At 47.0% G+C, this 25,075-nt stretch overlaps 1 protein-coding gene across 4 annotated transcripts in view; it reads left to right on the forward strand.

Moving 5' to 3' along the window:
- Positions 1 to 5,059, forward strand: part of Afg2a (AAA ATPase AFG2A) — a 158,778-nt gene extending 153,719 nt beyond the window's left edge. For all 4 annotated transcript variants that reach the window (XM_075950858.1, XM_075950857.1, XM_075950855.1 and 1 more), the window contains one exon: positions 4,712 to 5,059. Coding sequence is in view for 2 of the 4 variants with exons in the window: in XM_075950855.1 (XP_075806970.1) it covers positions 4,712 to 4,888 (177 nt within the window). In the remaining 2 variants the exon portion in view is untranslated. The remainder of the gene's footprint in view (positions 1 to 4,711) is intronic.
- The last annotated feature ends 20,016 nt before the right edge of the window (positions 5,060 to 25,075 follow it).

The raw sequence follows: 25,075 nt of genomic DNA on the forward strand, positions 1-25,075 counted from the left end.
GACCCTGACCACAGTGCCATAGCTGAACATGTAGAACTGATGGTAGTTACAAACATGCTCAGTACGAAGCATGAGTGGGGGAGCTGTGGCTCTTGTCTGGCTCTGTGGTCCTCTCCTTAGCTCCTCAGCATGTCCGTTGCCCTTGCATCTGCCCTCAGCCCCTTTCCTTTGGTCTCTGTTCTGAAATACAAGAGAGCAGAGTTTGAAAGGATATAAATGGAAAAGAACTGCACTGTTGGCTTTGAGCAAGTCTTCTGGTATAGCCATGCTGAAGATCATCAGTAAGGACTAACAAGATGGCTTAGATGTTGCTAAGCCTGACAACCTGAGGTCAATCCCCAGGGCACTGCACACAAGAACTGACTTCTACCCTTTGTTCTCTGACCTCCACGCTTGTGCTGTAGCATGCACACACCACCTCCAGAAATAATAATCAAATATATTAAAAAGTTTTTTCCAAAGGAAACAGAAAAGGCCAGTAATAAAACAATTTATTGGTGGTCTGCTAAAATTAGGAGGGGAGAAGAGTTCTATGGGAAGCACTGGGTGTCTTATCTGATCCCAGGTACTGTGTTAGATTGACTGGCTAATTGGGTGTCTGTGGAACCCCAAACCAGGCATGTGGATTTGTTTCTCCAAGACAGAACTTTCTCACTGGGTCTTCATGTAGTAGATAGATCTAACCAGCTCTGAGGACCCTTCTGTAGGGTATTAGGCCTGTCCATGCAGGTGGAGATCTAGTGGTTTGCATTCCAGTGCTGCTGTCTTGGAGATTAGGCTCCAGAGTGTGAATCTTGGTGTCATAGTCAAAGTTCTGTTGTTGTGGAAGACACCATGGCCATAGCAACTCTCCTTATAAGGGAAAATATTAATTGGATCTGGCTTACAGTTTAGAGTTTTAGTCCATTATCAACAATGGCAGAAAGTGTGGCTGCATGCAGGCAGAAGACAGGTGCTGGAGAGGTAGCCTAGAGTTTTATACCTGGATCCTCAGGCAACAGGAAGAAAGCTACACTAGGCTTGGTTTGAGCATTTGAACGCCTCCCCCTCCCCTGTGTCATACTTTTCCCAACAAGGCCATACCTCCTGAATACCACTCCCTGTGGGCCTGTAGGGGCCATTTTCATTCAAACCACCACACTTGGGGACAAAACACTAAGATTAGAGCAGACTGAGCAGCTGTCATTGCTGAACTGCAAAGTCCGTCAGCTTCCCTTCCTCTACCTGTTCCTGGGTGGAACAGAATGTGTTTTATGTTGGCTTAAATTCTTTGATCATGGAGTACTGACCATTGATATCACCCATATTGGCTTGGTCCATGGAGCTGAGTTGCATTTTTTTTTTTTTTTGAGAAATATGCTATCTTGGAAGTCTTGCCAGGGTGGTCTCTAGAACAGAAGAGGAAACCCCTGGTCGTGAAGTAGACCCACCCTTTATTTAGGTTAGAAGAAAAGAGCTGGTAATCACAACACTTCTTTGGATTCCTACTGGAGGTCTTCTGTGCGGAACAAGTGAAAAGAAAGAGGACCTTAGTGTCAGCAGGTTGGGTTAAGGGCTTTCAGGGGACTGGTATCAGCAGTTTTGCTGCTATTGGTGACTTCAAAAGCTCCTTTCAAAATTATCCTGATTATCCTTTTTTTGGTTCCTGAAGCGATAGCACACATGGAAGTCAGAGGACAAATTTTAGAAGTCAGTTCTCTCCTTCCACCATGGGCTCTAGAAATTAAACTCAGCCTTGTGCAGAGAGACCTTTACCACTGAGAGACCTCTCCAACTATCTTTGCTCACTTCTGTTTCATCTAATCGTGTGTGTGTGTGTGTGTGTGTGTGTGTGTGTGTGTGTGTAAGTATAAGTGTAAATTCTGTTCTTCACGCTTTGGTTTACAAGATGACAATGTCTTCTTTCCACACAAAATTCCATGATTTTTCCTTCCTTGACAGTCAACCTGTGTTTATCCCCTGCTGGTGTGTGGGGACAGGAAGACAGATACAGTTCCTCACACCCTGAATCTTGTAGTTGACCTTCTGTAGTTGCTGCCCGGAGCAGCTGGCCCCTTGGTACTGACTGAAAAGTGGAAGCCTGGCTAAGGAATCCATACTGTCCTGTTGTTGGTTGTATATTGCTTACGTAAATGTGGTAGGAAAGCAAAGGATTAGGTTTTTTTTACAGAAAGGATTATGTAATTGCTTCTTCCAAGCATTCCCTATCATGATAAAGAAACAAGGTAAAAGTTGTCGAAGTAAGTGCTAAACTTACCAGTAGGAAATAGAGTAGCAGCTCCTTCCAGAGGTGTCTAGTTGGTGCATTGTGGTAATATTTTATCTAGAGATGAACTGAGAACCATGAGTTGAGTTACCTGAACACCCCATAAACCTTGCAGTTTACTCCTCTGTGTTGGGGCTCTGTGGCAGCATGGGGCCATCAGGCCCAGTCTTCAGCACTTGTCTCACATTGTCTTCCTTCAAAGGTTCTACAGAACATCCCATCTAATCCAGATATTTCCAAGTGGACTCTTTCAAAGTTCTATCCCACAACATAAATGAAATTTTATTAAATAAAATTTAATAAATCAAGGCCACTCTCAGATAATGATACATAGTAAGAACCTCAAGTTATAAGCATTTGCTTTTCAGCAGCCAGGGTAGTCATTTCTTTCTATCCCAGTTGAATCATTGCATGCTAACAAGAAGCCTGGTAGATTAGACCATTGATCCCTTGCCCCAGTGTGCCATGGTGCTATTTATCCATCCACCTTCTGACCATGAGAACCCAGAACTTACAGGTTCCAGGCATCCTTTTTAGCATCTCTTGTCTTACCACATTCCCCTCCCCAACACAACATCACATATGTTTCCTGTGGTTCAGTACATGCTTCAGTCGGGGTGCGAAACCTGAGTATCAGTAACAGCAAATGAAGGAGTAAAGAAGTGTCTATCTGGCACTTACGGGAGATCGTCAGAATAATTACGTGCTGGGCTCTGTGTTTTCTGGTATGAGACTCAGGTGAGGTAAGGAAAATGTTATGGAAGCAAGGCCTAGCACTTTGCTCTCCCTTATCAAAGAGCCACACTCTGGAGATATTCCCTGCACTGTGAAGTATGCAGAAGGGATACTCCAGCACCCAGCATTCCCTGTTTCTCCAGTGACACTTCAAACCTTGTCAAGATGAAAGACGTGCTTCTTAGCTGAGGTCCCTCACCTCCCTTTGTGGAGGCTCAAATTTCCACTGAGATCACCAGGGAGCGTTTGCTGTGTTTTCTGCTTTAGCAATTTGGTGGCCACTCTATTTTCAGAAAAGCATTGACATCATGTCAATGCAGTTAGCTTATGTGCTCATTAATGAAGCCCAGAACTAATAGTTACATTATTGGAATTTGACAAAGCCACTCAACTCAATCAGTCCCTGCCTTGTGTGTGTTTGAAAACTGTCTAAACATGCTGCTAAATCCCCTAGAAAACTATTCAACTGCTTTGGCACCATTAGCCCAGCTAACCAGAGGAACTATTTGCAGTAAATGGGCAGACTGTGTGACTGCGTGGCTAGAACCCTTCCTGCCCTTTCATTCACCTATATAAGGTGTGGTTGGTATTGCTCATTGTTTTCCCTATTGCCCTGAAAATTGAAATCCTCTTCTCATCCAGTAAGCTTGTTCGCCACATCAATACAGTTTGAAATGGCAGTGGCCTGGGCCAGCTTCGGCTCTCTGAAATCCAGAGAACCGTTCTTCCCTAGCATTTCCCTCTCACATGCTCACCTTCCCTCCCTGAGGAAACAGTCCACTCCTCTGATATTACCAGGAGTCAAGAGCTCATGAAAGAGATGTGAGAAAGGAATGCTGCCTATTCTGATCATACAGCAAAGCAATGTATAAACTCTGTGCCTGACAAGAGTGCTGATTAGCAGGCCCACTGTGCATCATGGTACCTCTGCTAAGGGTCCCCTCCAGCCCACAGGCCATCCTGTGTTGGGAGTGGGGATAGAAGTAGGGTGGCACATCCGATCCACACAGTTAACGGGAGATGCTGGTCATTCATCTTTGTGCTGGTTCTGGTCTGCTCTGGAAATAACACTCTGATGTGATTGCTTTTTCTATTTGTATGCTTAAAGTAGAGGGTTTGCCTAACATGTAAGGCCCTGGGTCCATTTTTTGCATCATCAAAAGCCAAGCCTTAAGTTGAGTAACTCCCACAGGGATATGCTCATAATGCAGAAGTCATACCACGTGTCAGAAGCTATACCCAATATGAAGTCTCATCAGCATGGCTGCCTGAATGTGACCTGAACAAGGACAACCTATAGACATGCTAACATGGAAAGCCCTCAAGACCTTAACCATACACAGCAACTAAACAATGCTGAGAGCACCCAATTGGTCATCCAGTTCCTAATGGTCGACCATGAAAACATACATACAAATAAGACTATACAGACTGAGCAAGTTGTATGTATGTATTTAGAATCACACCCCTATTCCCATCACACACACACAAATAACAAAGAAAAGAGGGCGTGAACTTGAAAGATGGGGGGAGGGTACATGATAGGTTTTAAAGAGACAAGAAAGGGAAGGGGAAAGATGTAATTATAGTATAATATCAAATGTAAAAGATTTTTTTAAATGTCACACCACAAATAAATATGTTGAAAACAGTTTGTTGACAAAGGAGTGCGTAACTGCTTTCTCCCTCATTTTCCTTGTTCAATTTCAGATCATAGCCGTCTGTAAGGAGGCCGCTCTCCTAGCCCTGGAAGAAGACATTAAAGCTGACCGCATTATGAAGAAGCATTTCACTCAAGCCTTGAGCATTGTGACACCTAGAATCCCAGAGTCACTGATGCGCTTTTATGAAGATTACCAAGAAAAGAGTGGGATACACACCATCTAAGAAATACATACTTATATGCATATATTTTGTAGAGAAAAGTTTGCAAATTTTGTCTTGAGTGTTTACAGTTTCTTAATAGGTAAATGTTTGAAATATCCTCATTGGAGTTGAAGAGCCTCCCCTAAATGTTTTTGAATCATTCAAGTACAATAAACATATCTCTGGGCATGAGTTCAGACCATCTTGATTTTCAACAGCATACATTCACCCCTGCATTATTTCTGTACTCCAGAATTAGCCAGGTCATTGCTTTAAAGATAGGATTTTATGATGCCTAGGTTGACCTCCAACTCTGTGTATAGCCGGGGGTGACCTTAAACTTCTGAGTCTGCTGCCTCTGCTTCCCAAGTGCTGGGATTACAAATATTTTCCACTGTGTTGTTTATGCAGTGCTGGACATTGTACCCAGTGCGTGCTAGGCAAGTCTACCAGCCAAGCCACATCTCCTCTCCCAAATCTGCACTCTAAAAAGCCAGCCAGGTTTAGTAAATGTGTAGTTTTCGCTGCTGTTGACACCTGCATTTATGGCCAGAAAGCATGAAATTATCACATACAAAAAGGCTTAGAAAAGTTAAAGTGTAGGGCCAGTTTGAGCCCAGAACAGGACCCTCAGCTTTTGCTACAATATTGTAAGGAAATCAAACGGCTATCGAGATGGCCTAGCAGGTAAAGGCATTTGCCACCAACCCTGACAACCTGAGGTTGCTGTCTGGTGGACAGAGAGAACCCATCAAGCTGACCTTTGACCTTCATATGTGCGCCATGGCATGGATGAATACACATAAATAAATGTAGTTTAAAAACTAACAAATTTTACCTATAACTCTGTTGTATTCTAAATATGTATGTTGATGCCTCTAGGTATATATCCTCTAAATTCCTTGACACTTTAATACTGCGTAAAACCTCTTGCAGTAGTGGTGTGGTGTTAGTGAAAAGAAAGGAGTTGGAAGGTAAGCCTTTAAACAGATTTTAGGGCCAGGCAGTGGTGGTATTAAGATTTAAGATTTCAGAGCACCAGTTGTTGAAGATAAAGGAAGCTCTGAGTGGTAAAGTTCTGAGTGACTATATCATTGACATAGACACAGCCGTAATAAAGATTCCTAAGCCCTTATCCCCATAGTCAGTTGGCAAAGCATTCATATGGGCCATGCTCAAGATGAGTGGCTAAACTTCCTGGGGCTTCGAGTGTAAGCAAGTGACTGTAGCTTCCTTCTCCCTGGTGTTTACAGCCTGAGCCTGCTCGCCTATTAGATACCTCCTACCAAGACTAGCCAGCCCCTTCACGTGCGCTCTGCAGAATAGACAGTGGGTTCTGGGTCGCTGGCAGTAGTAAGTGTCCTCCATCAGCATGCACACCCCCACCTGGCCGCAGCTTTTCCTGCACATGTGTCTGGGTGTCTGTCTTTTCTCCATTTCCCCCTCACCCCTAGTCACGGTTCCAGGACCCAACCTGCACACGGGTTGCAGTAATCCACCCCAAAGTCTTATTTGACTTGTGTCCGTTTTATACCAATACTGTTACAAAGTGTTCAAAAGACCAGGCCAGCTTTGTCTGAAAGGTTTCATTTCTGATCCCAGAGGCTCATGTTTATGGATAAGTGATGGATGATCCTACTATTTGTGTTTTTTGTGGTGGAATGCATATATAGTACATATAGGTCATGGCCTATTTAACACAAAAGTGACCAGCTTCTTGGCTTCATATGGATTACTTTTTTGCATCTGGTCAGAAGTTTGTCCTTGTACTTTTTTTTTTTTTGGCATTTCAGGAATATTTGATATTGATGTCAGTAAGTGTTCCAAAAGGTTTAAATAATTTGGCTCTTTTTCTGGCTATTTTCTAACACTGAAATTTTAAAAAACAGCCCCCACCTTTTATCTTCGTGTCTGATAACTCACCCTGATCTTTCTTTAAAATCCTTCAGTTTTTATCTCTGATATGTGAAATAGTTTTCAGAGAAATGTATGGTTTGTTTTTACTTAAGACTAGGTTTCACTTTAGGACCCAAGCTAGTCTTGAACTCAGGGCGAGCCTCCTGTCTCGGGCTCCCAAGTCCTGGGATTGCAAGCTCAAGTATCTGCTGGGATATATCCTAATGAGAAGACAACTATAGAAGTCTGGAATGAAGTTATCTTCTGGTCTGTGACTAGTTAACTTTCTGAAAGTGGAGGCCTCGGGTACTTGGTTGTTTGCCCTCCTGGAGTCCTGTCTGGAAGTGCAAATACACACCTGAAGCACTCACTTGCTTGTTCCTCCCAAGCCAACCTGGGTATATCTCAGACAACACAAATAAATTCCTTATTTGAAAACCACAGGACGGCTGTGCTTCAGTAGTGGCGTTTCACAGCTCCTGACCCCAGGCCTTGAAGCTCTCCCGTGTGCACACTAAGACTCAAGGAGAGAAGGAGTACCGGAAGGGTAGGGCTAAAGAGTAGACTCAAGATAGCAGCTAAACTCCTGTGCCAGCACAGTTCTCATCATGAGAGGTGTGCAGACAGAATTAAGATTACCTTCGAGTGGGGAATAACCACAGGTTGAAGTCCCCCACATGGACCCAGCAGACACTATGCCAATAATCTAGTAGGGACCAAAAAAAAAAAACTTTAACAGTGCAGGGGAGAAGTATTTTCCAAAAACAGGAAAAAATAGTCTGAACTAAGAATAGGAATTAACAAAGGTAATCCCTCCAGGCACTACCTTTAGATTGAGAAATCCTACTTTATTCTGCAAATCCTTGGGGAGGAATGTCAAAGGGAAAGCCAGCAGCCTTATTTACATAATGACAGTATTCTAAACAGCTCAATTACCAAACATAAAGGGTGACTTAAATCTGTGTATCTTATCCACATAATAAAACATTACTATTAAAAAGGGAAGAAAAGTTCTTCTCTGACCTGATACCTTATCCCAAAATAGAATAACAATCCAAGGCAAATGCGTTTGAACAGCAAACCCCAGCACCTCACAGTCTCAAGCACAGCTGTTTGCAGAAATATGTGATCCATGCTTTCTAACTGCATCACAGAGAAACCGAAACCCAGTATAGGATCAATACATAAACAATTGAAATGATCCCTTGGCCAAAGGAAAAGCCGGTACATCGATGTGAAGGTGAGTGGGTTCATGAGTACCACACAGCGAATGACACGGCTGGATTCAGCATTCCACTTGTGGTGGGCGGGGGAGTTAGCCCCGGGGGAAAAACTAAACATTAAATTAACACACGAAAAACAATAGAAATGACAGCCGTCAGTGCAGTTTTTTTGGGAGGCAAAACCCCAAAGCATGCTCCTCTGTGTGAGTTAGAATGAGCTCCTTACAAAAAGTCTCTTAACTTACAAAGGTTCTCTTATCCTAAACTGGATGCAAGGCCTCACTCTCACCTGGCCCAGGTGACAGTCCTGGACTTGCTAGGTCGTCCTGCTGTGGTCACAAGGCTCCAAAGAACTGTGAAGATGCACAGCTGGCTTTGTGCTTGAAAGATGGGCTGCAAGCCAGGGAGAGCAGGGTTCCAGAAAAGGCAAGAAAGTTCTAGAGTCTCCAGATTGATTTAGTAACCCCTCAGTTAAGCATAACTTGGCTTAAGGATCCATTTCAATCCTGTGAGCTAACAGTCGGTTTGTATCACTTTAATCCGCTGGAGTGGCAATACATAGCAGAAACAGGAAGCAATATGACTTTCAGCTGGATCTTTAGAAGATGACAGAACTCAAGAAAAGTGAACCTCAGTAAAAAGAAAATGTAAAATTAGGAAGTTTGTGTAGGTTCAGGCCAGTATGTGAAAATACACAGCCAGCGATATAAACCTGCAGCCTCAGCACAGAGGCCTGCTCGATACTCTTGCTCTATCTGGTCTCAAAGACCTGGTCGATGCTTCTCACAAACTTCATAGCAAGGCTTGCCACTTGATACACACTCCTAGACTTGACTGTCAGCTCTAACAACGTCACATTCTGGCTCAGACACAATTCACATCATTTTTTCCTAATACTATCCAGAGGTTCATTCTGCATATTTTACCACCTCAAGTGTTTTCCCAGATCCCTGGTGAATCCTGCGATGGATTTGTCCTGTGATGGATTTGTCCATCTTGGCTACCCGTGCCCACACATCTGTTCCTCTGTGTGCCTCCAGGTCCTTGCTGCTCTACTGCAAGAACCAGTCCGTGACCTTCCTTGGGACCCCTGAGCCCATTGTGCCCACTGCTATGATGTCAAAGTCAATAGTCTCAATCGTTTTTTATTGTAGAGGAGTTAGTTGTGCTTTTACTTTTAAAAAGTTACTAATTTTGTGTTTGTGCCGGTGTAGTGCAAGCATGCTTGTGCCACAGTGGGCATCTAGAGTTCAAAGGCCAACTTTCTGGAGGATTCTGTTGTCTCCTTTGTCCGGAGGTTCTGGTAATTGAACTCAGGTTGTCAGGCTTGCACGGGGAAGGTTTCCACAGCTGAGCCGGCTTGCCGGCCCTGGACTAAGTTCTTTAACCAACTATCCTTGCCCTCAAAAGAGTTTTTCCTCTGTTAGGAGAAAAGTCAACGGCATCAGTCCATTTCACCTGGGCAGGGTTCCAGAGACACATTCCCACCTTAGGAGAGCCGGGGGTGTCAAATGCTCTGCTAGGGCAGAGACCCTGAAGCAGCAGTTCCCAAAATGTCCTTGCTGGGAATCTAAGAAGTCTCTCTGCTGCTTCTTTGTTAGTTAAGGAGCACCTTGTCTACCATTGTTCCCTGACTCTGATCTGCTCTGATCCGCTCTGCTCTGGGGGAAGGAGAGGTCAGTACATCCCTCTTACTTCCTGGTGCATCCGTGGAGAAGCCAGGGAGACCGCACACCCTGCACCCTGTGTGCCAGCAGCCCAACCTTCCTGACAGTGCAGCTCACGCTCCTCTTTTGTTTCCTTTTACTCTGGTTCCTGCCTTCCCTGTGGACTTGACTAGCCAGTTCAGCACTGAGGATGAATTCCATTCGGAAGCACACCGGGGAAGAAGGCAAAAGAATTTTGGCAAAATCACAAAATGGGAATAATAATACAGAAATCGGAATGGAATCCTCGCCCATCTCACCCGGGTGCTGGGAGAATTAATTAACGTCTGTAAAGGCCTTTGAGTTCCTTGGGGGGGACGTGCACCAGACAGCTATCGTTATTGTGAAGGGATTATGTGCACAAATACAATACCAGGAGCCAGGATAGTACTAAAAATAAAGCCGACTTTTCTGTGAGGACCACAAGGAAGGAAGTGCCTCGCTGGAAAAAGCTTAACTGTCCTTTAATACCGTCACTTGGATTGCGAGGCTCAGGTTCCATTGTAAGGGGGGGATTATGTTTTCTGAGCATTGTCAAGGTGCCGGGGGACAAAATAAAATCTCTGCTTTGCCAAAAGAAGGTTATAGTCTTTGGAAAAGAGATTAGGGGACTGTTTGGCTAGTGCTCTTGGTAGCCTGTCCGTAGGGGGAAAAGGCAACAGGGAAGCAAATGTTTGTTTGTATTTGAGGGAAAAAGAGTTTAGTTTTTTACAAAACGGGAAGAAAGGGAACCGCCTCAAATGAAAGCCTCCACCGACAGTCCTCAGTAAATCTCACAGAATTCTCCGTGTACTTTTCCATCTGCGTGTCTGTCACGCAGGCACTCCAAATCCTAGTTTTAAAAACAAGGAAGAAGTAACCTTGCTTATGTGTTTACCGAGGAGGACCATGTTAAGATTGGGGGAAAGAACAAACAAACTCCTTTGTCTGTCTTATAAACAGTCATGGCACGGTTCCTATGGCCTTTGAGGTCTGGCCTCCTGGGTTAACAAAACTGCCTGCCCAATGGGGAAGAAACCCTGTCCTGTTCCCAGTCCCTCCCTCCAGCCCCTTTCCTTCTTCCGCCCCCTTATTTTGTAACAAGGCCTCTGGGGCCTGAAGCAGATTAGCAAACAAATAAATCCTTTAATGTCCCGGAATACTTTCCCAGTACAAATGTGATTAATCTGCCAGCCCAGCAAATTCGGCACATCAAATACCCCAGCTGCAGAAAGCCATTTCTCCAGCCCCCTAATTTGTGGCCAAGAGGTCATGTTATTTTGACGTTTGTATTGGTTAGACTTTCTTCCTCCATTTCCTATCTCTGAACATGCTCTTTAAGCAACCTTTAGAAAACAACACCCCGTGGCACACAGAGTGGGGCAGCCTTCCCAAAGCCTCCTGGGCATACAGGCAGGGTGAGAGGGCCCTTAACAGCCACCTAAGTGCTCACCCGCCATCAACACCTAAGTCCTGGGACTCTGTCCTTCCCCCCCCCCCCCCCCCCCCCCCCCGCCACACACACACACCACTGGCTCCTTTTAAGAACTGAAATGGACCTGGGTTTGAGCTGTGGTCTCTGACCCTAGCATTAGAATCCAAGGGTCTCTGAACACGCATCACCCCATGACTTGCCCAAAGTCATGCAGTCAGGTGGATGGCTCTGACCACTAGGCCCTCCCCCTGCCCGAATATCTGCCTCCCTGTGGGAAACATGGAGAGAAAAGACCATTTTGCGTTATTTACATGAATCTGTAAGCTCTGGTTCACATTGATGCTTCCTTTTTTCCCCCTCAGAAGTTGGACAACGTGGGTCCCTTGACATTCTGTCCTCTGGTTACAAAGCAGGTCCTCTGGTTGTGGTTGATAAAACTAACAGACGCTCAGTTGTGAGCCCCATGGTGTGAAGACCAGAGAATTCCTTCTGTGACCGCATAGAGTCTTGGTCAGGCCTCTGCACTAAAGCAGTAAGAGCTGTGGGGTGGGGCCAGAACTCAGATCCATTGCTGGGGAACAGTGTGTGGCAAAGCAACAAGACATTCGTGCAGCATCTAAGAGTTCCCCAAGGCTGAACCCTCGTGCCCTTTGCATATTCTAAAGCTTATCAAACAGTTTAATAAACACTTCAGGAATAAAAACCACGAAGGCAAAAGCAAAAAACAGTGAGGGCTCAAACATAGGGAGGGTCTTAACATGAAATAACCTTCCATCAAATGTGAATATTCTGTATATTCTTTGTATACACAAACATATTTTATTTTTTATTATATATTCTTTGCATGTAAGGGAGGGCCTTAACATGAAATAGTGCTGCATCAAACGTGATTTCTTCAGTGGTGATCACACAGAGGTGCACTGCATTTAGAATACGTGAGGCTGGGTGTGGTGGCATACACACTTAACCCCCGCACTTGGGAGGCAGACACAGGCAGAGCTCTGTGAAGTCCAGACCAGCCTGGTCTACACAGCTCCAGGGACAGCAATCCCAGGACAGCCAGGAATATGTAGACCTTATAACTGAATAAAAACTGGATGTTCCTGCCCAGTAATGACAAAGGATGAATCAAAGATCCTGATTGAGCCATACACACGAAACATGCAAAGGACAGTTGTGTAAGTAAGAGCCCTGAAGCAAGTGGCCCAAACATCATGAAGGAGGCATGTCACACAGTGCTGGAGGGGCGTGTCCAGGAGCCCCAAGACTGCTGCTCTCTGCCTACAGCTGCAGGGAAGCTTACAAGCAGACATCACATGATTCCTGTGCCCTCTGCTATGTCTGCATCCCCTTCATTTAGAAAGGCAGTAGACACACAGTGTAGAATTAAAGCCATGCTTGCCTTCGTTTCACCTAAATTGCCTCTGTGAAGACCTTTTCTCTAAAGTCACAGTCTGAGGTACCCGTGGCCAGGACTTCAATACATCTCTTCTGGGAGGGGACATTGGATCCCTAACAGCACCCTGAGTTCTTGACTTTTACAGCCCCTGACGGGGGGGGGGGGGGGGGTTGGAAGACGCAGATGTTTTTTTCCTCCTGCACTCTGCAATACAGGTTTTGACATGGTTTCTGTTTTTTTTCTTATTGCTGCCTTAAATGTTTGAATAGAAGAAAACAGTGAAAAGAAGCTGGAAAAATTCAGAAAGACTACTCAGGGAGGTGGGGAATCTTTCTCTGAAAGTCTTTTTTATTTTAAAGACATTTTATTACTTATTTGAGAATCCCATACAATGTATCCTGATCATGTTCACTTCCTATTCCTCTTCCGACTCCTCCCAAGTCCTCCCCCACCTCTCTATCCCCTGACTTTGTATCCTTAAAAACATAATAATCTACAGATTTTAATTTGTACTTCTCATATACTCCTGGGGGTGGGGCCACCCATGAGATTTTGGTAGACCTTCTAAAAGCACATTCTTGAAAACATTCTTATAGCAAGGTGGTAGTGCACACCTTTAATCCCAGCACTCAGAGGTGGATCAAGGCCAGGCTGGTCTAAGGAGTGAGTTTCAGAAACTGTCTGTAGCTTCAGGGTGGGAGTTCGTGAATTCCTCCCCCCTCCATGCTAGAATACTGACTAACTCGATCTTGTAGAGATCACGTGCAGGCAAGCACAGCTGCTGTGGATTCCTGAGTTCAGCAGTCTGCCATGTCCGGAACTCACTCTTCCACTGTGGTCCTCCCTATGCCCTGGATTTTAGGATCTTTTCAATCCCTCTTCTGTGATGGTCCCTGAGCTGAGGAGTGATACAGATGTCCCATGTGTGGCTGAGCACACCAACCCATTCTCTGCTCTGGCTGGCTGTGAGTTTCTTTATTAACTGTCGTTCGCTGCTCAAAGAATCATCTCTGAGAAAATCAGAGAGTTGCATTAATCTAAGTCATAGAGATTAAGTTAGAGGGTAGTTAATACCATGTCCATTTAGGAGAATAATAGTAGAAAGTTTGCCCTGGGGTCTTTGAGCTCTTTAGCCATGAGTTTGTGGCCAGATTACAGCTCCAGGCATGTGCTTCCTTCTGTGGGAGAGGCCTTAAATTCCACCCAGAAAATGGTTGGTTACTGTCTTAGATAGAGTTTTTATTGCTGTGAAGAGACTCTGGGACAAGCCGAGGAGAGTGGGATTTGGGAGACTTGAGAGGAAATGTGAGTTGCCAAAGAATACTCAACTGGTAAAGTAGCAGAGCTAGGACTCAGAGCAGAAGCATAGGAGTAAGAGAGGCGAAGGCGCGGTCCACCAAGATGTGAACTCGGCTGTGAGTCTAAGGCAGTGGGAGTGTGGACAATTCTAAAAGACAGGAGGGTGTGGGCATGGGATGGAAGGAAAGGCAAAGGAAAAGGATGGGAAGGGAAAGGAGAAGGCATCTCTTGTCTTCCTGCGCATCCTTTCCCTCCTTTTGTACTGACTACTTCCAGTTAAATCCAGTTTCATTTCTGTTAAAAATTAAAAAATGAAAAAAGGCTAACTACCTGAAGGTAAGATCCTGTATTCATTACTTTTCTATTCTGTGATAAAACACTGTGACCAAAAGAAACATCCAAAAGGGTGTTTGCTTTGGCTTAAGCGGTCAGTGGTAAGGAGTCTAATGGCAGGAGAGCCGTGGCAGTAGGCAGCCAATCAGGAAGAGGAGCAGTCAGTCTTCAAGGAAACTGAGAGCGGGCAAGGCTATGTATTCCCAAAGCTTGCCCCAGCTGACACACTTCCTCTAGCAAGGCTCCACCTCCTGAAGGTTTCATAACCTTCCCAAACAGTGCCATCAACTGAGGGCCGAGTGTTCAGATGCCTGAGCCTATGGGGATTTGGCCTGAGGCAGAGTCATACAAGGTGATGAACTTCTGTTGGAGGAGACTGATTGTTGGTTCCTGGCCATAGGGCTAGCTTAGACTTGAAATAATCACATAGAAACTGTATTAATTAAATCACTGCTTGGCCCATTAGCTCTAGCTTCTTATTGGCTAACTCTTATATTAATTTAACCCATTTCTATTAATCTGTATATCACCACGTGGCTGTGGCTTACTGGGTAAAGTTCCCAGCATCTATCTCTGGTGGCTCCGTGGCATCTCTCTAGCTCTGCCTTCCTCCTCCCATGCTATAGGCCAAGCCAGTTTCTTTATTCATTAACCAATAAAAGCAACACATAGATAGAAGGACCTCCCACCCCAGACTTCCTTCAGTGTAAACATGGTGGAGCAATCCCGACTGAGGGAGCAGATGGTCAGGGGTTAGTAGCCCAAAGCAGCTGGAGCCATTGACTTCGGTATCCCTGGTTGTCTCCTACAACTGATCCTCTTTTCTTCCCAAGGGGCATACTTCTTACCGACTTGCCCAGGCCCCAACAACAGAGTGTCCTATCCTTGAACTGATCCTTCCCCATGACCCATGCTAGGAGCCTGTTGTCAGGTCTCCAGGCCACTGCCTGGCCTATATGGAGGTACCCACATGCTCGATTGAGAGATTGTCTGGGATCCTGGACTTGGTTTGAACCTAAAGTCGGTGCTATTTGCACCTCTTGTATCCTTTCCTTACGTGGGCTTATCTCCTGGTTTCATACACCTTGGGGGGAAGGGGGACCACTGCAGAGAATTACTAAAGTCTCAACCAAACGTTTCCTTTGCCAGCACTGGAACCCCGTCCTTCTGAGACCCCAGTGGCCCATGGCCTCAGTTAGACTTCCGAGGAAAGAGACCAAAAGGTTTTAAAGATCTAAAGAGAGATTACTGGAGGTCCTTGAAGGCAAACAAGAAGTGTTCCTGGTGCAGTTAAGACAGATATCAGATGGGCAAGGCCGCAAGGAGGCAATTGCGGGTGCCCCGTGAGGCATTGTCTGTCCCATGAAAGGGATCAGGGTGGGGATTCAGAACTGACAGCAGCTGGGTTTCACTTAGTGTCTCATCTAGTTCTCAGTGAGAGTCTCCAGGGTGCCACAGTACACAAGCTCTAGGTTACAAGTCTGGGGACATGGCGGTGTGGAGAGAGTGGTGCCCGAAGGCAGTGTGGCTTCCTGTGTGTGCTTTCCGGTGTTGGTGCCTTCTGCCTGCTCAGCCCTAGACATGGAGGGTTTGGATCTGGACTCGGTCTCTCTGACCTTCCCTCGCAAGTGGATAGGGCACAAGGAGGGCACCAGTCAAGTCACAGGAATAGCAGTGTCCTGGCATCAGAAACACCTTTGACCCCTCTCCAGACCCTTAGGCTCAAGGTCACCTTGAGCGAGCAGCAGGGACCTCACGGTGACTCTGGATTTGAATCCTTTTCTACTGGTGCTTTGTGTGGTCCTCAGGAAGTTATAGACGTGCTTAGCATACATTTCTTACTTGCAAAGCGTGAAACTTGTATCATCCACTGTGTGTGTGTGTATGTGTGTGTGTGTGTGTGTGTGTGTGTATGCTGTTGTGTACACCTCTGTGGAGGCCAGAGGTCAATCCCAACTGCTGTTCTCCGTCCCCATCTTCTCTTTTTGATTGTTTGTTTAGAAAGGGGTCTTTGCTTGGCCCAGAGCTCACTGATTTGCCTAGACTGGCTGACCGGGAGTTCCTAGGATCCTCCCGCCTCTGCGGCTCCAGCACCGAGACTACAAGCACAGGCCACCATAGCAGGCTTGACTTTTTTCAGTTGTACCAATTGAATCAAGTCCTCTTGCCCCCAAAGCAAGCACTTTTACTGATTGTATTATCTGTTACCCCCCGCCCCCACAGTGAAGTCACAGACAATTGTGAGCGTGCGCAGGGAACTGAAGTCAGATCCTCTTCAAAAGCACTGAGTCTCTCTCTACCCCAAGCAGCTACTTTCTAAGACTGAAGTGTAAGTGAGGTGACTTACCGTATATGCCCCAGCCTGGCCTTTGATGGCAGCTCATGGCCCGTTCTCCTACAGATGCTCAACCCGCGGCACAGCCCAATGGCTGCCCTTTGTCCCTTACATACAGCACTTTAAAATCAGAGCAGTTGGGAGATTTTCTGTCACCACTGTCTCATGCCCCTTTTTCACTGAAATTATTTTATAATGTTTAGGGGAACACACTGAATGAAAAAGAAATAAAAAGGAAGTGGCCAGTCAGAGGTATCATGGAGAAGGTTTATTATGACCATGTGGGAAAGCACAGCCAGAGGCAGGGACATCTGGAAGGGTCCAGAGTGGACCTGACCAGACTGAGCTGTGCTTTGTGGGGGGAAGGGGAGGGCAGAGAGGGGAACCAGGTGCAGCAGCCAGGAGGCCCAGAGTAGACAAAAAGGACCAAGTAATCAAAATGGTTGCATTATATAGGAAAGGGCATGGGGAGAAGGGCAGCCCAGTCTCTGGGCTGGAGAATTCTGAGGTGGCGGTGGGGGCTATCAGCCAGGAGGAACCTGAAACAGGTATGGACAGAGGGAGACAGGGAGAACCTGGCAGCCAGTGTCCTCTTTGATAAGTTAAATGGGCACCTCAGCCATTTGTACCAAATTTGAAACTTAACACAAACCTACCTACCTTCCTTCCATCTTTCCTTTCTTCCTTCTCTCTCTCTCTCTTTCTCTCTCTCTCTCTTTCTTTCTTTCTTTCTTTCTTTCTTTCTCTCTCTCTCTTTTCCTTCCTTCCCCTCCCTCCCTCCCTCTCTCTCTCTCTCTCTCTCTCTCTCTCTCTCTCTCTCTCTCTCTCTCTCTCTCTCTCTTTTCCTTCCTTCCTCTCCCTCTCCCTCTCCCTCTCTCTCTCTTTCTTTATCTTTCTCTCTCTCCCTCCCTCCCTTTCTCCCTCCCTCCCTCTCTCTCCCTCCCTTTCTCTCTCTTTTTTGTTTGTTTAGAGTTTCCCTTTACTGTGAGCTGTATTCCTGGCGGGGGGGGGGGGGGGGGCGGGCTAGTGCTCATTTCTCTGGACCTCCTGAAGCTCCTCCAGACCTCAGGTCAGCTTGGCCTGACGGACATCCCCTTCATCTCCAGACCCGCGATGACCTGCTCATTTCTCCTCCAAGTTCCTGGAAGTAGCGCAAGGCCCATCAGTTTCTTTTTCATCAGAACTCAAGTCAAGAATAGAAGTTCCTGTTGTTTGCCTTGCCGCCTTGGTGACGAGAGCATCGTGAAACTGGCAAGGGCTTGCGTTTCCTTTACCCAAGGCCAGTGTGATCTGGACCTTTGAAGCTTGTCCCCTCACACCTGTCTTGCTTGTCTGTATCTGGCACTGGAGAAGTGTTTCCTGAGTTCCCTCAGAGTGAGAAAACACGAGAAAACAGCCGGCCCACACTGGCCCTGCATTTACCCTGGGGCTTTGACTGGTGAAGCCCTTCCTTTTCCATTGTCCAACTCCGGGAGGCAAGTCCTGTCATTAGCTCCCTCTTTATAGATAGGGAAACCTAAGCACACAAGAGTATGTGATTGGCAGAAAGCAGCATGGGGGGGGGGCTGATAGCAAAGCTAGGGTCCTGACCCCAGAACCTGGCTCCCAACCCCAGGGTTCACTGGTGGATCAGCTCTCTGACCAGGAGAAGCTGCTGCATGCCTGAACCTTAGGGTTTGCATCTGTAAAAATGGGAGTAACAGCAACACCATCCTAGAGGGTGTCATGGAGACCATGGGACCACTCTCAGAAGCATCAATTTGTTTGTTACTGTAGCCTGTCACAGCTTGGCCTTCCAGCTGCCCCTGGTCCCCTTCAGCATCTCTGGAGTCTAACTCCTGGTCCACGCACTTGGTGAGGTTCAGCTCTCTGCACCCCTGAAATGTTCCTTACTGGAAGATCTGTCTTTCTGTAGCAGGATTGGAATCTTAGAAAATACATCGGTCCCATTCATCTCTGTGTTCTGTGGTCCACTCAGCGTCTTTGGGCTGCTCCCAAAGTCCCCCCAATGCTCACCCCAGCCCCTGGGAGCCACAGGTTTTCACTTAGCAAGCACGTCCAACCATCCCATGCTGTGCTCAGTAAGAGATGCCTTTTCCTTCACCCAGGCACTGGGGAAGCCAGAGCTGGCAGGCAGCCATGATGGGCGGTGTGCTTTTCCTTCTGCAGGGAGACAAGGCTGGAGGAAGCAGGCAACCACCCCTTCCCCACCTTATTCCCCTCCGCAGCTCTGCCGAGGGGATGTGTCCCTGGAAGCAAAGGAAACATTCCCTTGTCTGGGCCACTGTGCCTCACTCCCACTGAGGAGTCTCCGAGGAGAAAATAAAAACTGGTTTGGACCTGTTCTCCAGATTCTTCATCCCCGGTTTGGGGGGTGAGCATGTGTGAGCGTGCACACTTCCACACCTGGCTAGCCACTGGGACATGCTGCTGCACATATCTGTGTGGCGCTTTATAAGACAGTCAATGCATTCAGGAAGCTTGCCTTGCTGAGGGGCCGTAGCTGTCCTGACCAGAAAAAGGCCAAGCTCGGGCAGAAGTTGCTCTGATTAAGGGCAGAGACCAGGCTCAGTTACCTCAGCCCTTGTTCTGACTAGCCTCTCCGACACAGATGCCTACAGCCAGAAAGCAAACGAACACGGAAGGAACAGTTGGCCTAAAAGGGAAAACGCAAAACAGCCTGGAGGTCAGAGCTTTTCTGAAGTTAGGGGTTCCTATTTGAATTGCCTGTAGACAAGTGTGGTGGTGCTTAGCGAGGAGACACTTTTACTTGGGTAGCGAGGAGACACTTTTACTTGGGTTTCGATTGCGCCTTTCCACCGCGTTTCCTTGTCCGGGCGTCCTCTCACCCCGAGTGCCCAGCTGGGCCATGTGTGCCGAGATGAGAGACCCCAGGCCCGGGGCACGAGCGTTCCCTTCCCGACAAGGGTCTTTGGTGTGTGTGAGGGTGCGTGCACCGGGTAGAGGTGTTGACTTTGAGAACAGACTGGTCTCAAACTCAGAGATCACCCTGCCTCTCCCTCCCAAATGCTGGAATTAGAGATGTGTGCCACCCTCCCGGTAACAAACAGATCTTGATTCACACAAATCAAGTGGGGGGGACAATGAGTGCTTGTCTTGACTTTGCTCAAGGACAGAACGAAGAGGAGGAAGAAAGAGTTGCTGTCAACAGACCAGGATGGCGTCATCTATAGAAACCCTTTAAGTCATTTCTTTTTTGAGATTATAATATTATTACATCATTTCCCCTTTCTCTTTCCTCCCTCTAAAACCCTTTCATATTCCAAATCCATGGCCCCTTATTCATTAATTGTTGTTATATACATACATACATACTCCTAAATATGTAAATACAACCCACTCAGTCTGTATCATGCTACTTGTATATATGTTTTCAGGGCTGACCATTTGGTACTGAATAACCAACTGCTGTGTTCTTCCCTGGAAGTTTCTGCCCATCTCAACATTCTTTTTTTTTTTTTTTTCAAGACAGAGTTTCTCCGTAGCTTTTTTGGTTCCGGTCCTGGAACTAGCTCTTGTAGACCAGGCTGGCCTCGAACTCACAGAGATACGCCCGCCTCTGCCTCCCGAGTGCTGGGATTAAAGGCGTGCACCACCACCGCCTGGCTTTTTCATCTCAACATTCTTTAACTGCCTGTAGTTCTTTGTGTAGAGTTGAGGCCTCTCGGGAGTTCCCTGTCTCTATTAACATGTCTGTCGTTGTACATGTTTGGCTAATGTCTAGGTGGTCGTGTTGGTGAGACTTTATGAGTGCATCTTTTGAAATCCCTGCAAATGGAGCAACATGCAGCCACCTGCCCCTTTATGGAGCCTTCATTGTTCCCCAGAGCCCTTCAGGCCGTTACTCACTTTGGGTCTCGTCCATTTACTATAGAGTTAGTCTCACGATGGTGCTGATTCAAAGGATATGAGAGTATATGTGTGCGAATATGCACAGGCGACACCATTTTACATTGATTCTTGAGTGGTCCTTGACTTTGGTATCCACACGGGGCCTAGAGCTAATAACTCTGCAGAGGCCAAGGGATGGCCGTATCCTTCATGTGCCACGATGCTCCCTTCCCTTTCTGCATTAACCTTCAAGTCTCATGACAGCACTCTAAATTGAGTGAACCTGATAGAACGCAAGAGGATTGTGTCACACCTTTTCCTATTGGTGCTAAGACCCAAAGATGAGCTAGCTTTTGTTAGCGGTGCGCGAGGGCGCTAACACAAGCTGCCTCTCCTGTCCGTGTAGCTGTCTTGGATTTTGCCTGAACTGTGGCTCAGTGGGTGAGCTGATGAGTTCTTCACCGTCTCTTCATATCTAGGCGCCATGATGGTTCCTGCTCGTCATCGCCACAGGGTAAATCTCCAGGCTGAGTTCAAGCCACCGGAGGAATTCTCTGGTCAGGGATTTCGGGAGAGCTGTACACATCTCAGAGTCCGCTGCCTCGCACCACTGACCTCCTCCAAGTGGGCACGAGCTCCACACAGGTGCAGCTCTCCTGCCTTCTCTGGAACATTGCCTAGGAGGATGGGGGGGGCTTCTCTCGTGCCCACACTGGCTTTCTCATTTAAAACCAAAACTCTGCAGACCAGTGAGAGGAGGAAGGAAATTGTAAACCTCTTCAGGTCTGTGACTTGCTTCTCCTCAGGCCGTTAGGCACACGGACACGGGCCTATCTTTATGGCTTTTCTAGAGCGCATGTGGCTTATTCGAATCATTTTCGTCATTGGGGCCAAGTCAGTGGGCCAAGGGAAGTAGGTCTTTGTTGCCGGTCTGTTTCTTTTTTGTTTTTTAATATTTATTTATTTACTTATTATGTATACAATATTCTGTCTGCGTATATGCCTGCCGGCCAGAAGAGAACACCAGACCTCATTACAGATGGTTGTGAGTTGCCGTGAATTGAACTCAGGACCTTTGGAAGAGCAGGCAATGCTCTTAACTGCTGAGCCATCTCTCCAGCCACTGCCGGTTCTGTTTCTTTATTTCCTTGCTTTTTGTTTTTTCTTCTCCCCCAACTTTCCTAAGGGTGGTTGGACCCCTTCCCAGAACTCTTCAGAGAGAGTTTGGTGCCTTCACGGGAGGCTGTGACGTCACTTGAATGTCAGGTTTGTGGTGGAATTTTGTTTTTCAGTGTGCCGTTCAAAAACGGTGATGCATCTACCATGTTTTATGTGGGTCAGTAAAAAGGACGGGCAGTTAGCTATTTTGGCAAAAGTTCAGTTGAGTCTGGAAAAGGAGCATGTTACACGATTACTCCTGACCCACTTGAGGGAAGCTCTCCAGCGCATGCTCAGTCTCTCCCATGCTTGTCTGGACACAGCCCTGCAGGAATTGCTGTTTTAGAAGGCGGGGTGGGGAATTGTCTAGAGACAGTGAGAGCCGAGGTTAATTGCAAGGTAGATTTGTTTTGAGGGAGCTAAAGGAAGAACTTTGGTTCTGGGATGCAGGGGCAGGGACAGGCTACAGATGCCAGGGATCCATACGGCAAATGATTTTGTTTCCGAATTGAATTATGTCTCTGAGTGATTCTCTCTGGCCGGGGGTGGGAGGGGGGTGTAAGCGTTTTATTGAAGTACTCCATGATAAGGGAAGAAGTTCCCAAGTTCTCAAGGTCCAAGTTGGTAGACTGAGGCAGAGCACCAGACATGACCCCTGGAGGTACCCATGTCCAGGTCCAGAGATGGACAGTGGAGTGAGGCTTGTCCTCCTAAATCTGGAAGGATGTCTCATTCATCCCCAAGTTGGCTCTCACACCTCATAAGGACTTTGCACTTACTTTGCCAGTTCTAAACAAAGTTCCGATTTGTTTTACTCACTAAACTAGATGCTGAACTTACTCATGGTTTTTATTCACTCTCCGGCGATTGAACCCACGACCTCACACGTAGAAGGCAAGGCCAGCTCCAACCTTGCTGTACTGTGAAACTGCGGAGCACAGGGTGCTCGGGAACATCACTGAGTCAGACACTGACATCTGTGTGGCCGGGTCCCCTGTCTATGTAAACAGTTTGGCTAAAATTAGCAGTGTGGGGACATGGTGACATCACAGAGCTTTGTCAGGGTTGCGAGAGGCAGAGTCCTTCCGTGCTGGCACATTGTTGTGTGGGAACACCTGCACATGCCTGGTGTCTGGGCACCATCCCTTCCTTCCCAGGCCCCGGAAGTACTTCTTCCTGTTCCTTATTGTCAGATGTTCCACTTTTGGCTAATTCTACATTTCCAACAGCAAGAAAAGGGAGCGATGCTGTTATTAATAACCCACCATGACCCTTCTGTGTCATGAGACAATGTGTCTGTTTCTATGTGTCCCTAATGGCCCGTGACTAAGTTGCTTGTGACATTAAGTCACACAGGGTGCCCTTGGTGAGTACCAGCTTCCACCCAGCAAGGAGCTGAGGACAAGGGACGAAATCCCGCCAGCACCCACAGGGGCTCCTTCCTTGGTTAAGTCTTCTGAGGACACTTGGGTGCACTCACAGGGCAGACTTGCAGGTTTGTTTACGTTAGCTTTCCTTGCATGGATGATAGAAGATTTAGCAGGGTTTTCCTTCTTGCTGGGCAAGTTGTGCATCAGTACAGGGAAAGTGTTTCTTGTGTTCTATTCTATATGGGAAAAAAAAAGCAGGCAAGTGCAGTATTAACAGTGATGGAGGAAGAGAAACATACAGAGGGCAACAGTAGAATCTGCTGAGCGCTCAGCTCACTCTCCTTATGGCTCCGTTTCCCAGATGGAAGCATTTGAACTTCAAAAGTAATTCTGAATTTGGTGATGAGGGCTGAGTGCACCCTGACCGGCGTTAATCGCTGGTCTCAATTGTTCACACCCAAGACTCATCTTTATCATTATAAATGAGGATGATGGGCACTTAATTTCTTGGAACTGCTTGGGTATGCTTTTCTGGGGAAAATACATGTAGCTAATTTAACCCAGTGTTCTAGGGGAGAGTTAGCGCACAAGGACACATGGATGTATTTTCATGGGGAGTGCAGTACTGGGGGGCCATGTGGCCAGGTAGAGGACAGAAGGTGGGCAGGAAGCTACAGATGTCCATAGTGATATTTTGTTCATGTCTGAATGAATAAAACTTACCTGAAGATCAGAGGGCAGAGCCAAACCACTAGAGGCTAGGGAGCTGTGGCACATACCCTTAATTTCAAGACTCGGAAGACAGAGGCAGACAGATCTCTATTAGTTGGCTACACAAGATGGAATCTCTCTAAAAGACAAGCAGAGCTCACACAAAGGTGATCACAGAATTTGGGATCACGCACCTTTAATTCCAGCACTAGGGAGGTGGAGACAGGAGTGATAGGGCTGGGCAGAGAGAGGAGTGTAAGGCGGGAGGAGACAGGAGCTCAGGACGTCTGAGGTTTGGTGGAGAAAAAGACGGAGTCTGGAGATACAGTCTGAGGACTGCCTCTTCTGTCTAAACATGGGTAGAGGTAAAAGAATTCTCTAGTGTCTGGCCTCTCAGCTTCTCTGATCTCCAGCATTAACCCCTGTATCTGACACTGGGCTTTTATTATTAAGACCAAGTAGAATTCATGCTTCAGATGTCCAGTATACCATCAGGAGGTCACCGCTTTGCATCAACGTGACCGACTGCCCCCTCCCACATTACTGCTTCCCAAAGCCCTTTTTCTCTGATGCTCTCTGTTTCTCTGGGAGGAGACAGCATAAACTGGTTCCCGCTCCAGCCCCTCGTGGTATACCCACAGCATGTCTGCATTTCCTGGAGCATGTCTGGCCCTGTTGGAAGCTGGTACGAGAGGCTCTGCAGTGTGAGCAGACACAGGACGTCATCAGCATCCCTCACCTGCTCACTTGCAGACCACACAGGACAGGTGGCCAAGCGAACCCGGACAAGAGTATATATACAAGGATCTCGCAGAATCCCACACACAAGTAGCAAGAAGGCCCAACTAGGGAAGGAGAGGTTGTGTAGTGAGGTGTTGGGGTACGGTGTGCGGAGGTCATGTCCGCCAATGACATGAAAGTCTGCTCACAGCTGTTGCCATGGAGCCAGCAGCTAAGCATATGGAGCACCAACATACAGCACGATCCTACTACCAAGCAAAGCAGCGTTTTCTCTCTGGTCCACAGGAATACGGCCTAGACCAAGAACCCGAGCAGAAATCCATGATGAACACACGAAGAATCCTCCGACCTCGGCTGCACATCCTGCCAATCATTTCCCCTTCCCTCCGCAGCTGTACATGTTTATGGAACGTCTGGAGCTCTGACGTTATGAAAACAAGGTTGTGTCGAGAACGAACCACGTCTGCCAGGCGGTGGTGGCGCAGGCCTTTGATCCCAGCCTTCAGGAGGTGGATCTCTGAGTTTGAGGCCAGCCTGGTCTACAGAGCAAGTTTCAGGACAGCCAGAGTTGTACAGAAAAATGTCAAAAACCCAACCGAAAAGAACATGCAAGGTGGCTTCAGTTGGCAGCGGTTGTTAGCTCTAACCACCAAGTGAAATGGCGTTAGGGAAAGGCATGTGACTTGGTGCGATGAAATCCCTCAAGGTGTGACGTGAGTGGGTTTTTGTTTGTTGTTTGTTTTATCAGACCTCTCCTTACCTTTGTAAACC

Source organism: Microtus pennsylvanicus, chromosome 16 (genome assembly GCF_037038515.1).
Source record: "Microtus pennsylvanicus isolate mMicPen1 chromosome 16, mMicPen1.hap1, whole genome shotgun sequence".
Taxonomy (NCBI): Eukaryota; Metazoa; Chordata; class Mammalia; order Rodentia; family Cricetidae; genus Microtus; species Microtus pennsylvanicus.